Source organism: Channa argus, chromosome 9 (genome assembly GCF_033026475.1).
Source record: "Channa argus isolate prfri chromosome 9, Channa argus male v1.0, whole genome shotgun sequence".
In the NCBI taxonomy this organism is placed as follows: Eukaryota; Metazoa; Chordata; class Actinopteri; order Anabantiformes; family Channidae; genus Channa; species Channa argus.
In genome coordinates this window covers 24,995,787-25,011,435 of record NC_090205.1, presented here as the reverse complement: position 1 = coordinate 25,011,435, position 15,649 = coordinate 24,995,787, and the positions used below count along the sequence as shown (strand labels likewise).

At 38.3% G+C, this 15,649-nt stretch overlaps 1 protein-coding gene across 29 annotated transcripts in view; it reads left to right on the top strand.

Moving 5' to 3' along the window:
* Positions 1-15,614, top strand: part of lrrfip1a (leucine rich repeat (in FLII) interacting protein 1a) — a 42,043-nt gene extending 26,429 nt beyond the window's left edge. For 8 of the 29 annotated variants that reach the window (XM_067515180.1, XM_067515195.1, XM_067515197.1 and 5 more), the window contains 17 exons: positions 14-70; positions 150-191; positions 347-403; positions 956-1,015; positions 1,408-1,488; positions 2,251-2,313; positions 2,758-2,835; positions 3,400-3,498; positions 3,979-4,008; positions 4,148-4,273; positions 4,727-4,798; positions 5,429-5,599; positions 6,046-6,138; positions 6,403-6,495; positions 6,678-6,770; positions 7,170-7,317; positions 8,676-12,150. In XM_067515180.1, the coding sequence (XP_067371281.1) occupies positions 14-70; positions 150-191; positions 347-403; positions 956-1,015; positions 1,408-1,488; positions 2,251-2,313; positions 2,758-2,835; positions 3,400-3,498; positions 3,979-4,008; positions 4,148-4,273; positions 4,727-4,798; positions 5,429-5,599; positions 6,046-6,138; positions 6,403-6,495; positions 6,678-6,770; positions 7,170-7,317; positions 8,676-11,482 (4,170 nt within the window). In that variant the 3' untranslated portion in view covers positions 11,483-12,150. Of the gene's footprint in view, positions 1-13; positions 71-149; positions 192-346; positions 404-955; positions 1,016-1,407; positions 1,489-2,250; positions 2,314-2,757; positions 2,836-3,399; positions 3,499-3,978; positions 4,009-4,147; positions 4,274-4,726; positions 4,799-5,428; positions 5,600-6,045; positions 6,139-6,402; positions 6,496-6,677; positions 6,771-7,169; positions 7,318-8,675; positions 12,151-12,664; positions 12,715-14,068; positions 14,190-14,269; positions 14,350-14,438; positions 14,544-14,634 lie in introns of those variants that run through there. The other 21 variants (XM_067515204.1, XM_067515202.1, XM_067515208.1 and 18 more) reach the window with 14 other exon arrangements.
* Positions 15,615-15,649: the final 35 nt, after the last annotated feature.

Below are 15,649 nucleotides of genomic sequence, written 5' to 3'. Positions count from 1 at the left end.
TCTTAACTCCCAGGGCTCCCCTCATAAGAAGTCAAAGAAAAAGAAGAAACATAAGCACAAAGACAGAGATGTATGTAAAGGTTCAAACTGCACAAATGTCCCTCACAGAAACAGAAATGTCATTTCTCTTTCATGTTCTTCATTTTCAGAAGAATGGCTATGATGATTATTACAGCGTTATATCCAGCAGGGTTAGTAGTTGTGTTCTACTGATTGTCCAGCTTTTTTCTGTTGTGCAATAAGGAACATTTTGTTTACCGAATAATATCTCCTGGAGAAGGAAAGTTAACACACAAGCTGCTTCCTGTCACTCACAAATCTCCCCCCCTATGTCTCATGCTGGTAGTCCTCAAGACTCAGTGATGAAAGCAAAGGGTCTCGCTCTTCCAGGCTAGACCTAACGGTGCGTGTTTTCCACTCTGTTGTATGCTCCTTTTTCAAAACAGTAAATCTGAAACTGTTCCATTGACACAGAATATTGGTTAGGAAAAAAATCATATTGTTTTTAGGGAAACTGGAGTGGGTGGACTCAGGATATCATATTTTGTAAGCAGATAGGAAAGCGTTTGAGGGGATTTCTTGAAAATGTCTGACAATGGCCAAAGAATTCAATCACCTAGAAAAATAAATCAAATGGGCCTGTGGAATGCAGCAACACTCCAAGCGTGAAAAGCTTGCTTAAATTTAACTTCTGAGTAATATGAAAAAATAAAGTCAGTGACTTTTTTTTTTATTTTTAATGTTATTGTTACTACTTACAAAAGTATGTCTAAATCTGTGAGGAAAATTATTCTTTAAACACGGTATTTATATTATTAGCTTTCAAACTACAGAAACATATAAGTATAACAGCATGTACTCGCCCATTCAGTGAAACTGCGTGATGTCAGGTGGATGCGGTGAATGTAGTTTCTGTAGTGGTTTGATGTTGTTACCTGTGGCCCCTGATTGACAGAGCTCCAGGCTGAGTGATGACAGCCGGGTGTCTCGTGCCTCCAGAGTAGACCTGCAGCCGGTGGGTGCCACTACACTGCAGTACAGATATTCTTATTTATTTTTTTGTCTTACTACTAATAGTTTGTAGTGTGCACTTCCCTTGTGTTGTTTCATTAACTAAATGAGTGATTTGCCTTTTCCTGGTAAGGACCCATGGAAGGCTATGAAAGTTGAATTGGCTTGTGTGTTTCAGTGTGTTTGTGATTTGCTCATAATTTCTGGGGGAAGTTTGCATTACTCTGCTTCTCACTGACTGCTGTATAACTAAATAATTAGAAGACATTGGTAATAGGTGCACGTCATATGTATGTTAAAGAGTTGGTGACAATTTAAAAATATAGTTTCTGTACTCCTTTTCTCTCATCTCCTTCCGTCTTATGGTTCATTACTTTTCCACTTTCCTCGTTTCAGGCATCTTATGCTTCTTCTGACTTGTATAGCTTCAATGGTCTGTCTTCCAGAAACCCAGGTTCAACTTTCAATGGGTACAAGGTCTGTATACAGACAGACACAGGAACACGTAAGGCAAAGCTTTGTTGCTGCTGTCTTGCTTGACTTTAACTATACACCCTTTGTGGAGGGAGACAAAAAAGAGAATTTAAAGTACCTCTTTCCAGAAAAGTTGGGCTGCTGTGTAAATTGCAAATAAGTGTTGCTGGCCTTAAATTCAAAATGAGCAAATATTTATTTAAAATGTTAAATAAAATTCTCGGTTTCAACCTTTTGACATGTTGTCTTTGCTAAAAGAACACTTTAATTATCTTTTATGTCATTAGTAAACACTCTCTTACAACATTTTTTCATTACTGGTTGAAGCTTGGCTGGAAATTAGATTTGTAGTTAGGGTAAAACTTTAGTCCTTCACATTCTGTCACGTCTGTCGATATCACAGGGTCTTTGAGTCTATGACGTCACTCTTACATTACTGCTGTAACTTCCACTTACTGCCAAGAGACACATGATTATTCCTTTACACCAGATTTATTGGAAGCACATGAAATGGAGCATATTTTAGATTAAGTGACTTTATGGTTAGGTCTAGGCTTTCAGTAAAATACTTTAGTCATTGCACTCTATTTTTAGTGTATGATTCAGTTATAATTAAATCCACAAATCAGGCAGCTAAGGCAACCTGTCAATTCTGATCCCACCATTAAGCAGAATACATGTAATAATATCTGCATTAAAGAAGTGTCACTGTCTGTTCATATGTATAAGGTATAAACATGGTTATACTGAATGTGTCATGTGCAGAGCTCCTTATATGAAGGAAGCCCCTGCAGTGGATCTCGGCTAGTCTCTGGCTCAGTCTCCCATGTAAGAATCTGTTGGAATTGTTCTTGATTGTTTTACACATACAGGAGTGACCTGGTCAAATGTGAACAGTTTTTTTTTTTTTTTTTTCCTGGTTTTATACTGTCACAGCTGTCTAAACAGAAGAGTTAATATAAATTCTGTGAGAAAATCAATCTGATATGAAAAAATTGAATGGATGTGTTACTAACAATAGTCTGAGATTAATTTGTTCATACATCAGAGGGATTTTCCCTGTGTTTAGAGTGACAGAGTAATCGATTTCTACTGTGGCATGCTCTGTAGTTTCATTCTGGTAAAGATCATTGATATTAATTAAATGATCCCACAATTGGGAAACTTTATCTCTCTTAATTTGCTACTAGTACTGTTAATTTAAGTACCTTTACTGCTTGTTTGTGTTTGATTCCACACATACAGAAACGTAATGTTGTATTTCCTCTGCAGCCTTTAGAGTACACTAGTTATCGCAGCTCCAGCTCCAGAGCCTCCAGCAGGGCCAGTTCAGCCCGTGCCAGCCCAGTGGTGAGCCCTTACCCCCCACTTGCCCAACTACCTCCTCAGAGGTTTATAATTCACTAGCCCACACGTTACTTCTGTACTCCATTTCAAAATGATGAGGCTACAGCATTTTACACTGTGTTGCCACATAAGTGTTAGTGAAAGGCATCATGCACGTAGACAACAACATTGGTGTGGTCTGAACAACTTGGCAGCATGAAAACACTTCTATGTTCAAAGCATAAGCAGGTATTTCTTGGTGGACCTGTAAAGCACAGTAGTTGCTGCACATTTGTAATTAGTTGTGGTTTTGGATCATGAGTCAAAGCTGAACCGCAAATCCAGTAATGAAAAGCCTGTTAAAGTTAAACTACTCTTCAATGGGGAACTTTCTCTGAGGAAAAACACTATCTGAGGAAATGGAAAACAATGAGTGCCAATTTACTGTCTATTGTTTAACTTCATACATCAATTGTCCAACTGACTGTTGACAACTGTGTTTTTTCAAGTGTTGACCCACTCTCTTGAGCTTTTGGCTTCTTTTTGTTTTGCTTTTGGTTCTGTTTTGCCCTCTTCTGGCTGACGTAGGACAACTGCAGCTCAGTTGCAAGTTATTTAAGGAGTAAAACCAGCAGCAATGTCCTGCCCCGGGACCTGGACAATGTTACTATTCCTGACTTTACAGATGTGAGTCAGCTTGCTCCATCAGGCAGCCAATGCTGTGATGTTTCTGCTTGGTTACTTTTTTTTTTTTTTTGGTTGTTTGTTTTGTTCGTTTGCCATTTATGCATGTTTCCCTATAAGAATAGCTGATTGGACAATGTTTCTGTCAGAAGTAAATTTGCATGTTGACTGAGACCAGAGACTAACAGTTTCTCGCGTGTGTTTGCGTGTGTTGTGAAAGCAAAAAAAATTGGATTACATGATGTTTGAAGTGTTTTTTAATTTAGATTTTCAGCCACATTGCGATATTTTAAGGGAGTTTTGTTACTACCTCTTCTAAATATTTGCATGGTGTTACATATTAAAATGCGTTCAAGGTAAATTTTAATACGGCTGAGCTGCACGTAATGAGGCCTGTGCGACCTCTTTCCTCCCTTAGCGTATCCTGTTGGGCCTGTGGCCTTTATCTTATCTTCTAAGAGTATTTTTGTTTGTTTGTTTCAGCAGTTGGAGGACAAAGATTATCTTGAGAAGGTGAGTGGACTGCTTTACTTTGTTTTTTCAGTCAAGATGTATTAAGTGGTATCAGTTCGTGTAGAGTAATAATTGATTCAACATATGATAGAATTGTAAAACTGTTAAAATGATTTAATTTTTCAACCTTCTTTCTCAGGGATCTCGAGCAGCTTCTATCTTAACAACAGGAACCCTAACCACCTCAGGTGGGACATCCTCCCGGAGAGGAAGTGGAGAGACAGCAATAACTGTAGATGCTGAGACCTCCATACGAGAAATCAAGGTAATAACACAGAGATGCAGCTACCTGGGAGAGTTTTGGCTTCCACAATAATTTAGCTCCCTCTACGTAGGTATTAATAAAAAGCTAATAGAAGCAATTGTTATTTCACTATTAATCAAAGTTATTCATGCAGTCCCTTTAAGAATTTACAACAGCTAACAGAAGCTGTTATGTAGCTGTTGTAAATGCAGCTCTATATCTGATTATTCAAAAGAACAGGATTCACTGTAGGAAAGACACAAGGCAAGTTTCTGGTTACAGTTACAGAAATTTGAGAAAGAATAAACAGATTTAGGGAAACTGTTCTTTTAAAGGCCTCATCTTCTTCTCTGCTGTTTTCACTCTTTCTATGACTTGCTGTATTGGTTGCCCAGTCTGCAAACTTAGTGCTTCACCTTTTCTGTGGCTGTCACATTGTGCTTCTCTTCTCACAACTGCTACACTCTTCACCAGGAGATTCATGAACTGAAGGATCAGATTCAAGATGTGGAAACCAAGTACACACAGAACCTAAAAGACGTCAAGGTATAGCTAACTGGTGTGCTGCCCCTGATTTTGACCCCTTATTCTACTTTTGTGCTCGCCACAGCTTAGATTGTAAACAAGCGTACTGTTCCTAAAGAGCACAACAGATTAATGAGATCCTTTGTTTTGAGACCTCCCCCGTTGCAGATTAATAATTAATTGCCTGATAAAAGACATTTATTTATACTTTATAGCTTCTAATGCACTTTCCATGCAGTAGGAACAATACTGGTGCTCCAGACTCCACACAAAAAAGGAAACTCTTACTACCTTCGCCTTTTAGCCTAAAATGCCAGTGCTATGCAGAACTTCTTATTCATTTTCCACTGTTTCTAAACTGTGAGTGAAAATACAAACTAACAATGCTGCAACTGCATGCTACAGTCTTTCTTCATTTGGAGTTTAAGTCAGTATGAACTTGTTTTTTTAACGTTGTTAGGGACAGATACGCATCAGTACAGTACATGGGTTTGACGTCCAAAACCATCTGTCTATGGTCTGATGTTTTTGCTGCATGCTTCCATGGTAGTTGATTGATGAAAACAAGACTCTGCAGTTATGTTTGGGGTCATGCTAAATCTGAACCAGCATCTCATATGTTCCTACGTTCTCTCCATGTCATAACATCAGGATGTATTAGCAGAAATGGAGGAGAAATATCGGAAAGCCATGGTGTCCAACGCCCAGCTGGATAATGAGAAAACAAACTTGATGTACCAGGTGGACACACTCAAGGACTCACTCATGGAACTGGAGGAACTGTTGTCTGAGTCGCGCCGGGAATTTGAGGAGAAAGTCAAGGTACAACAGGAAGAGTTTTATTGAATGAAGTAAACCAAATTATTTTGTTTACATAAAATGAAGAAAAAGCCAGGAAACCTGGATGATTAAAGGACACCGTCACTGATTTTTAACTTGCTGCTTTTGGTTTTAGTTTGGGTAGTACATGTACATAAATACTATCAAAGTTCCCTCTGACTTCCCTACATTAAAAGTTCTCTCTACATTTTAGCTGAAAAACACCTCCAGATGACATCACTTGGACCAACCTTCAGTTCAGATTATTGATTTTTTTTTTATCTTGTTGGTCACACTCAGATTGATATACAGTATGATAAAACATCAGACTTTAAGCGCTTCCCTGTAATACTTTTTTGGAGACTGTCATGTTTTTGAGTGTTCTTTATATTCAAAATGTCAACAATTGGATCAAGTTTGGTTGCCAAACTGTGTTTTGTTCCCTGCAGGAATATGAGCGAGAGAAACATGCCCACAGTGTTCTTCAGTTCCAGTTCAAAGAAGTGAAAGAGACGCTAAAACAAAGTGAAGAGCTGCTAAATGTAAGTGGTTGTCTCCCACTAGAAATTTTTGTAACAGCAAATGTGAAGCAGACTGTACAGATGGAGCGGTACTGAGACATTCATCCAAAAATATTGATGTTGTAGCTTTTTATTATTATTTTCTATTTATTTTTTTTTAAAATCTGCATGTTAAGGGGCATTTGCTTGCTTTCCAGCTTCCACTTGAACTGCTTGTACTGCCTTTCTCTTTGTACTTTTTCCATCTTGTCCTCCAAACTTCATTTTCCTTTTCCTGCTCTTTAGGAGATTCGTCAGCTGCGTATAAAACAGGATGGTTTTGTTAGAGAAATATCAGACCTGCAGGAGACACTGGAGTGGAAGGATAAAAAAATTGGGGTATGGCCCATGAGCCACTGTCCACCAGCTTTGTCTTCTTTTACCTTGATATTTAGCATTCATACCTACTAAAATGAATTAATTTCAAGTCTTTGCATGAAACTCAATGCCTACTTTTGCTTTTGCTTCCTAAATAAATTCTTCCTCCTTTGCACTCTCTACCACTTCGGGGTTCTGCTCAGGCTTTAGAGCGACAGAAAGAATACACAGATGCAATCCGAATTGAGCGAGATGAGCTCAGAGAAGAGGTTGTGAAGCTCAAAGACATTTTGAAGGTACCCAGGCAGTTTGGGAAATGCTTGTCTTTCTTGTAGTAATACAAAGTTAATTGAACTCATTAAAGATTTTTTTTTTCATACTATGCCACCGGTAACAAATTCTTCAAAAGCAAAAACAAAAACAGATCCTGGCTCAATATGTTCCAAAGTAATTAACTAGCAGTTGTTCTTCAGATTAGTATACTTGAGTTCAGTATACTGTAGGTGTACACTGTTGTTTCAAATGTAAAATAAAATATCTGATGTAATTTGACCTTACAGTTTTTGCAAATGCATAAAAAATAAATAATAACCATATATATCTTTTTCCATCAAAACTGAAATTATTTTTCAAAATGTGTAGTTTTTATTTTCATATTCAATGTTTTACTTGTTACTTGTTTACTTGTTGTTTAGAAACATGGAATAGTATTGGGACCTGATCTGAACATCAATGGGGACATTGGTGAGGCAGAAGTTGATGGACTGCCCCCCAGTGGAGACTCTGTCCCAAACACAGCTCAGGATTCACAGACCTCCCCAACGGAGGGGAACAGCATGCTTGGTAAAACACACTGTATTTGTCTTTATTTCTTCTCAGTGCATGGCTTAGCATGAGTCTAATTGAAGCACTTCATTCCAAAATGATGATAAAAGAAAACAAATATTATATGTGAATTGCAGTGAGATTACATTTATGCATTTATGTTTTTCCTTTACTATTGGCATCTCAATTTTTAAATGCTGAATATCTCATTTTGGAGTGATCTCTTTAGTTCCCAGTGCTGTGCTCTTTGATTGTCAATTACTACTGCAACCGATTTGCACTGAACTTAAAAATTAGGCTTGGTTATTTTTTTCTTGATATTGAATGTTTTTACTTGAGGAAAAAGTGGGGAAAATATTCTCACCACAAGCTTCATTTAATAGCTGTTTTGGATCATTAGGGCTCATTTTGTAAGCTGACAAGTTCTTAGTTCTTAAACTGCTCAGCAAAATATGTTTTTACCAGATTAAAAACCAGGTTTCTCAAGTACATGTTAGTGCAGTCTATATGATTAACAACAGCCAACGTGTCATTCAAGTTTAATGCTGCTGAATGGCTGTTTAATGTAACATTAAAAAACAGGTCTACAATTGTGTGGCAACATAGAGTGTTGTTAATTTTTAGTCAATCCAACAAACATCATCCTGCTGTTGTAACTACTCATTAGTTTACAAGCTGTTCATTATTCTATTGCAGATAGTCCCCGACAAATGCACCATTTTAATTACTGTTTACTGAGCATTTATGCAAAAAATGAAGGTATACAGTTGTGATTATAAAAAAAAAAATCAATGGGCTTGTGGCTGAGTATGGAAGTCTTTTCATGAATAAACAGTTGTTAAGTTGTTACAAGAAAAATAGCAGCTGTATTGTTAAAACAACATTTATCGCTCTTTCCTGTAAAATATCCCACTGTCAAATTTGCCTCATCTTCATACTGCTAGTATTTTAACATTTGATTTAGTTTGTCATGAACCTTTCTTATAATTTCAGATAGTACAGTTTTACTCTAAACCATAACTGTTAACACAGGTGGTATAAGTGTGTAAATGGTAAAAGGTGTCAATTGGGACATGGACAGTATTGAACAGTTATGTGTAGAGGTTACTTGGATTAGGATATAGATACTTTCATTTTTTTTTTCTCACTGGGGATCAAGAACTTAATTTTGGTGTTGCTCGTGCCATCTTTTTTCTCGTTATTGCGCTTCTCTTGGTTGTCTTGGCTCTGTGCTTCTCTTCCTGGCTACAGAATCAATCCGGTGTTCTTCCCTACCTTGGCTGATGCACTTCCTGATGAAGATTGTGTTTAAAAATCATGTTCTAAGTTACATTTTTTTGGCCTTCTATCACCTTATGCTCTTCATGATCTCTCAGGCAACACAGAGGAGATACAGTTAAGAAGTAGTGCAGAGGAAGAGGTGGAACCAGAGCAGCAGCAAGAAATGCTGAAAGAGGAACCAAAAGAGAATCACTTGAGCTTTGATACACACTGTAATATTGCTGATGAGTCCACACTGAAAACATCTAGTGAGGAACAACCTATAGAAAAACAACAGACATGCTTACCCAAAGAAGAAGACAGCATCGGAGACAATGTCCTTAGCAAGGACTTAAATGTTGACATTAATGGCCGCCCAGTCACAGAAGCCGAATGTGTAATAAGTAAAATTATTTGCAGCCCTGAACTTGGAGAAATTTTAACAAGTGCTGAGGAAAGTGTTCCAGAAAGAGAAACTGCTCAGGGGGCAGATTTGGGAGAACCAAGTAAGTCTGATTTAGGGGAGAAAGAAGTCAAAAGCGGTGGTGTTGAAACACAGAGTGATGATAGTAGAGGTAAATGTAGAAAGCTTTTTGAAGAGCAAGAATGCAAACAGGAAGTTGTTGAGGAAAGTAATTTGAGGATTACAGAATCATGTCCTCAGCAAAAAGGAATAGAGGATGTTATGAAAGAAACCTTACCGGAGTCAGTCTCTGCTGAATCAAACCCAGAACCTCAACAAGAGCTTGAGAATGTTATAGAGGCAGAGAATGATGAGATAGAGGAACCCAGCAGATCACAGCCTCAAGGTGCATCTGCCACAGGAAAGAAGAAGAAAAGGAAGAGGAGAGGCAAAAAGAAAGGATTTACTCATGAGGACAAGCACCAACACAAAGATGGAACAGAGAAACAAAACAGCATAGAAGAAACAGATGTAGAGTTGATTAAAGGAGACAATTGGCCAAAAACTGAACCTAACATTGACAGTTCTGTCACTGAAACCTTCAAGGAATTAAAGATGGATCATATTGAAATTACGCAGGATAGACAAGAAACTGAGGATGTAGCTACAGAAGTAAGAGTGGAACCCACTGAATCATTTTCTCACAAGGGGGCACTCAACGAACCAAACATGGAGCATGTTACAAATGAGCATGAGGAGGAACAAAGTTTGGAAACTAAGACTGTACAAGAAGTAGAGGCATCTTTGAAAATCCCTTATCAAATGGAAACTACTAAGGAATCAAGAATAGAACCCACAAAAGATGAGCAGGACAAAGAACAGCTTTTGCAAATAGAGAAGGTAGAAGAAGTGGACTCTTTGACAAGCCCTTCAGACGCCAACCTGAGTGCATCTGATGTTACACTCATCTTAAACATTGAGGACACAGACAACAAAGAGTTTACTTCAAGTGTAGATGACCCTAAATTTGGAGACCCCTCAAATAATGGTGAAGACAATCCTAGTGAACCAGAAAATGTTCATCTTGTAGAGAATGAAGTTGGGTGTGTTGAGCAAACAAAACCTGAATGCACAACTAACAACAGCAGTTTTGAAACAAACAGTATCCAAAACACTGAAACTGAATCTCACAATTCAAGCAATGGTGACATTACTGCTGATCAATCAGAGGAGTCAAACGATTTTCAGATGCTCAGTCTCAAAGGTTTGTCTCACTCAGAGTCACCCCCAGGACCTGAGGAGGCAACTGGGACAGTCAAAGAGCCTGGAGTAGATACGGAACGAGAAGGCTCTTCTCCCAGTGTCAGTTGTCATGGTGATCATCAGTCAGAGTTTAACCAAGACACGATAGAAAAAGAGAAGCTTACTGGAAACCTAAGGGAATCTGAAGATTTAATCGAGATAGATAGCTCCTTGCATGAAGAAGAAGGAGATACTTGTGACAGTGCAACATTTACGAAAAACACTGAATTGGAAGCTGAAGAGTGTCTTTTGGAGCCTGTGGCTCAGGCTGAACAATTTTGTGAAATAGAAAGCCAAAGAGTTATGTGCATTGATCAAACTGATGAATATCATGGGGAGGTGTCTTTAGAAACAAAAGCGATTACCACCACAACCATGTCAAGCAGAGGAGAGTCTTCAAGAGAAGTTTCTGAGATCGGCTTCCCTGTCGAACAGGAATCAGCTGCCGTAGAAGATTCAGGACAAGAAAACTGTAAAAATTATCAGGAAAACGAAAAAAGTATTTTTCTTTCAGCTGAGCAACTGCATGAGTCTAGCAAAGACAAATCAGAGAATCATGGTTCCAATCCACCCAGCCAGCATGACAGTGATGAAGATGAGAACGAGCAGTCTTTTGATTTTGATGACATAGATATGGAAGCAGCCATTGCATCAAATCCCTCTGGAAATCCACAACAGGAAGAAGTTGAGGATGGAGTTGAAGTCATGTCCGATGAAGGCAACATTGATAGTTCAGGGCTGTGCCAAAGTAATACTGAACCACATGAAAATACACAAGACAAGACAGTTGATGATGAGACTGATGTGAAGTGTTTAGTTGAAGATAGTAATCGGGCAGGTACACTAGCTGAAGAGTCAAGCATCTTCCCCCAAGACAGCAAAAACACTCATGAAGAAGCTGACTGTGAGAAGGAGGAAAATGTGTGTGAAGAGCAAGTAAACACACAGAAGGATGAAACCAATGAAGCAGATGAAGCAAGTCTCGTTACAGAAGAAGGAAAGGGTTTGAGTGTTGTAGAGCACAATGCAACATCTTTAGATGTAGTAGAGGAAGGATTAGATGTCATTCAGCATGAAATGCAGGATAAAGATTTGCTTTTACCAAAGATTGCAGACCAAGGGACCAGCAACAAAGAGTCACCAGAGTCAGGGAAAGATTTGAAGAAGAACAGCAAGAAAGGCAAAGGCAAGAGCAGAGAGGAATGCAAGATGTCTTAGTTCAGATGGAATGTAGTATAGATATATTTGATATTTACTTACTGTAAACTAGTCTTTGCTTAGCTGTTTACAAAGTGATAAAGTAAATTTGTGCAAAACCTTACAGCACTTTGATTCCCCAAATGAAATTTGGTGACCCAGCTCCAGTTTTCACTGAGGTTGTATAAGCATGAAATTCATTTGTGGAGAAATAAGGTCACCTGCTTGCTAAGAGCCAATTTTACTGTTGGACATTACAGAACCTGGTATATCAGGTAGCATTTATATGGTTATTGATGCACATTTATAAGTCTGATTGTAACGATTCATGGAAAATATTGCTCTGCAACAGTATACTCGTCTTTTTGTTATACGCAATTCCAGTAACTCATTCCTGTATTCATTTTACAAAGGTGTACAAATAAAAACCACATTAATTTGTTATTTTCACTGGGACCTTAAAACAAGCTTTTACATGTTTCAGCCTTAATTGTGACATTTAAATTGGAAAATATAAGGCTTGGGAACTTGCTAAGAGACTGGCAATTCCATCTATAAGGATTCGGAATCCTAAGCCACCAAAATGTATGATAAATGTATGTTGGCATTTTTTTTTTTGCACTAAATAAAAAAGATGAATGTGGTGCCTCCCTATCTGTGCCAATAAATACATTCCTGTTACCACTGAATTGATCTTAATGTATTATGAAATTTTGGGACATGAAAAGCAACTCTTGGCTAGAAATGTTAGAACCACCTTTTTCATTAAGCAAATTCTCTCTCACACACACTCACACTCACACACACACACACACACACACACACACACACACACACACACAGACACAGACCTATCCATATCAGCATGGTGTGTGTTGTTGTATTGACCCTTCTTTACAGTTTGTGCATGTTAACATTCCCCCCTCACACTCCATTCCATTACCCTCCTCACTGATGCCTGCACTGTTGCATGCACCAGCCTCCCGTCCTGACACAGCCCCCTTCCCACCATCTTTTTGGCTCCTCTCCTCCATGGTATGTTACTTTTTTTTTTTTCGCTTTTAAACATGGACTTTAGTGGTTAAGATTATTATTGTCAGTAGTTGTGCTGTATTATGACATTCCTGTGGATATGTCGACCCTGAATTAATGATGCATGACAAACCTGCTCCTGTGATCTCAAACCTTTGCTTTATCTTTTAGAGATTCGCCTGAGGAAACTGGTGGATGAGCGAGAAAAAATGTTAGAGCAGGTTAGTCACTCATGGCTAATGGTATTGTTCACTGCTGGTTTAATGTAGTACCCAAACAAATTAATGTCGGAGGACAAAGTGGGAAGTTAGAATAGAGCTCACTGAGTGACATGTATCCTTATTACGGTGAATGTGAACTCTGTATTATTTATTTATTTGTGCAAGGTGATTTAAAAACAATTTCTAGCTGCTTTAGGAAAATTATGCGTGTGACCTGTTTATTAATATTGTTGTTGATTTTTTTTTTTAATTATAATTATTATTCACTTGCATAATTTATATTCTGTGAAAAAGCTGAGAACATTGCTTGTTGACCAGAGTAAGTTACTAAGTACATTTATTTAAGATACTTGAGGTACTTGGTCTTTACTGGAGTCATATGTCAGTTTTACTTTTACTCCAGTACAATGTAAAAGGTAAGAACTACTATATGCTTTACTTCCTGCATTTATTAAATTATACCCCTCTGATAAAAGATGGTGCTTTATTATGGATGAAGCATAATGTAGATAAAATTGGCATCACGTTTACCAGATGCAGTTTTTGTTCCACACCAGGACACTGTAGTGACGGGAAAGCTGTGGCTTACTTTTAGCGTTTATTATACCTTCATCTTTCATCATCCCCTTCATCTGCAATAGAATTGTACGTTCGTTTTTAACAGCATCAAAATCAGTAGTGTTTAAAATGCATTGTTTTCTGAGGAGTATATGCATGCATGTAATTAATACGTGTAAAGTAGCACCAGATGTTTTGAGTTTATGTACTACTTCTACCTTTGTGATTCACTACCTGTCCCTTACCTGCTACAGCTAATGAACCAGAAGCTTTTATCAGAAATAGATGGAGACAAAATCCTGTCTAAACAGGGAGTAAATATTAAGTTCCTGTCACACTGCAACCCTGAACCTCTGTAGACTTTACTCAAAGTCAGCTGGTCTGAACGTTACCAGAACTTTAACCTTTGACCTCTATGGAAAAAAAGGCAAAAAGTATCTGATAAATTGAATGTGAATACTTATTTGTACCGTGATAGCACGTCTACTGTTGTGAATCATTTGTATAATTTTTGCAATCTATTCAGAGCACATATGACAGGTGAAAGTTACAAGCAATATTCTACAAACCCGTCTCTTACTCTTAGTCCTATACTAACAGTAATGGTGAAGATTGTATTGCGGGTAAATACATTTGAATTGTGACATTCTTATCCCACTAATTCAACTTTTTTAAACATATTAGCAATTTTCTCTTTTCAAACAATGTAACAGAACAGAGGGCAGACAAAATCATAACAGCCATAAAATGTAGTGACTGTGTCATAAGATGATTTATGGTACAACTCCATGAACAGGTGAAAAAACTAAAAGCCCAGCTGGAACAGAAGTCACAGAAGAACAGCACTGACAGTGGTTCACGTCCTGATGGTGAAATTCTTGAAAATGGCAACGATCCCAACACAACAGAACTACAGAGTAAGTACACTTACTGTATTGACAAACCATTGTCCTGCTTTGCCATCTCCTATAACTCATTGTTTGCTAAATCTTTTCAGGAGATTTCAGCAGGCAAATAAACGACTTGAAGTTCAAACTTGTGAAGACCGAACAAGAAGTCACTTCTTTAGAACAAAATGTAAGCAGAGAAGAAGTGTGACTTGATGATGTGTGATTGAAAACGGGATGTTCGGAGCCATAGACTTGAATTATTTTTTTTGTCTCCAGGTGACCAGGCTGGAGGGTCAGGTGACACGCTATAAAACTGCCGCAGAGAACTCCGAAAAAGTGGAGGATGAACTAAAGGCAGAGAAACGGAAACTGCAGAGAGAGGTAGAAGCCGTTTTCTGACATTGCAAAGGTTAGGAGCTACTGTGCCTTTTGAAATCGGAAATCATTTCTCTTTCTCTGTTTTACCCAACAGTTACGGTCAGCACTGGACAAGGTCGATGAACTTGAGTCAAACAACAGCCACCTAAATAAAAGACTAGAGAAGATGAAGTCTAGTCGTGGCCTGGCACAAACGCCATAGCAAATCCTGCACACATCTACTCCACCTGGCACTATATCCACAACTTGCTGACCGCTGATCACATGGAAACATGACACCCTTTATTCTGGGTTTCTTTTTCATCCGCCTCACAGCAACATTAAGAAACAAAAGGGAAAAAAATCAAGAACATTAGGCATTATATTCACAGTTTAGAGAACAACAAGCAATGTGCCATTTGGTTATCTAAATTCTGTCTGAGAATACTTTATAGAAAGTACACTGGATGTTTGCATACCTTGTGACCTTGGCTGAGCCTCTGCACTGTTCTGCTTAGGGGGGAAAAGGTCACATAAATAGTCCTGGGACTGAGTTGCACCAAAAACACTCTGCAGTTGTCCAACGGCTGCCTCCCCTGAAATTTCACCATATTCACTTGTCTTTCTCAAATGAAGAACTTCAAGAAAAGACATCACTGAGCAATGAATGCCCCGAAGGACTTCAGAGAGCCTATGACTGCTTTGTGTCTCGTAAATAAAAGAGCAAAATTTACTCTATTTTCCTTGTGACATTTTACATTCAAATCCACACAGTATTTTTAAAAATGGACACTTTTGTCAGTTCAGGTTTCCACGGAGCATCGCCAACAGTTTAGCCCACACGGGGTAACTGCCCTTTCACTAAGACAGTCATGTCTCCGAGCTTCTTTCTGCTTCATTTGATGAATCGCTGCTCAGCTGTTGTGTGCACATACTAAATGCTTAGGCTTACTGCAGAAAAGTAACAGCGGGGACTCAAAGCGGTGAAAGCAGAACACACTGGGGAAATGCTGCTTCACTGTTTACAAAGCTTTAACATGTTTGTAAGGAAACAAGAAGAAATGTTATCTTTGTGCAATAAAATTTCAAAACATGGTTTCTGCATATGTGCATTAATAGTCATGGACTTA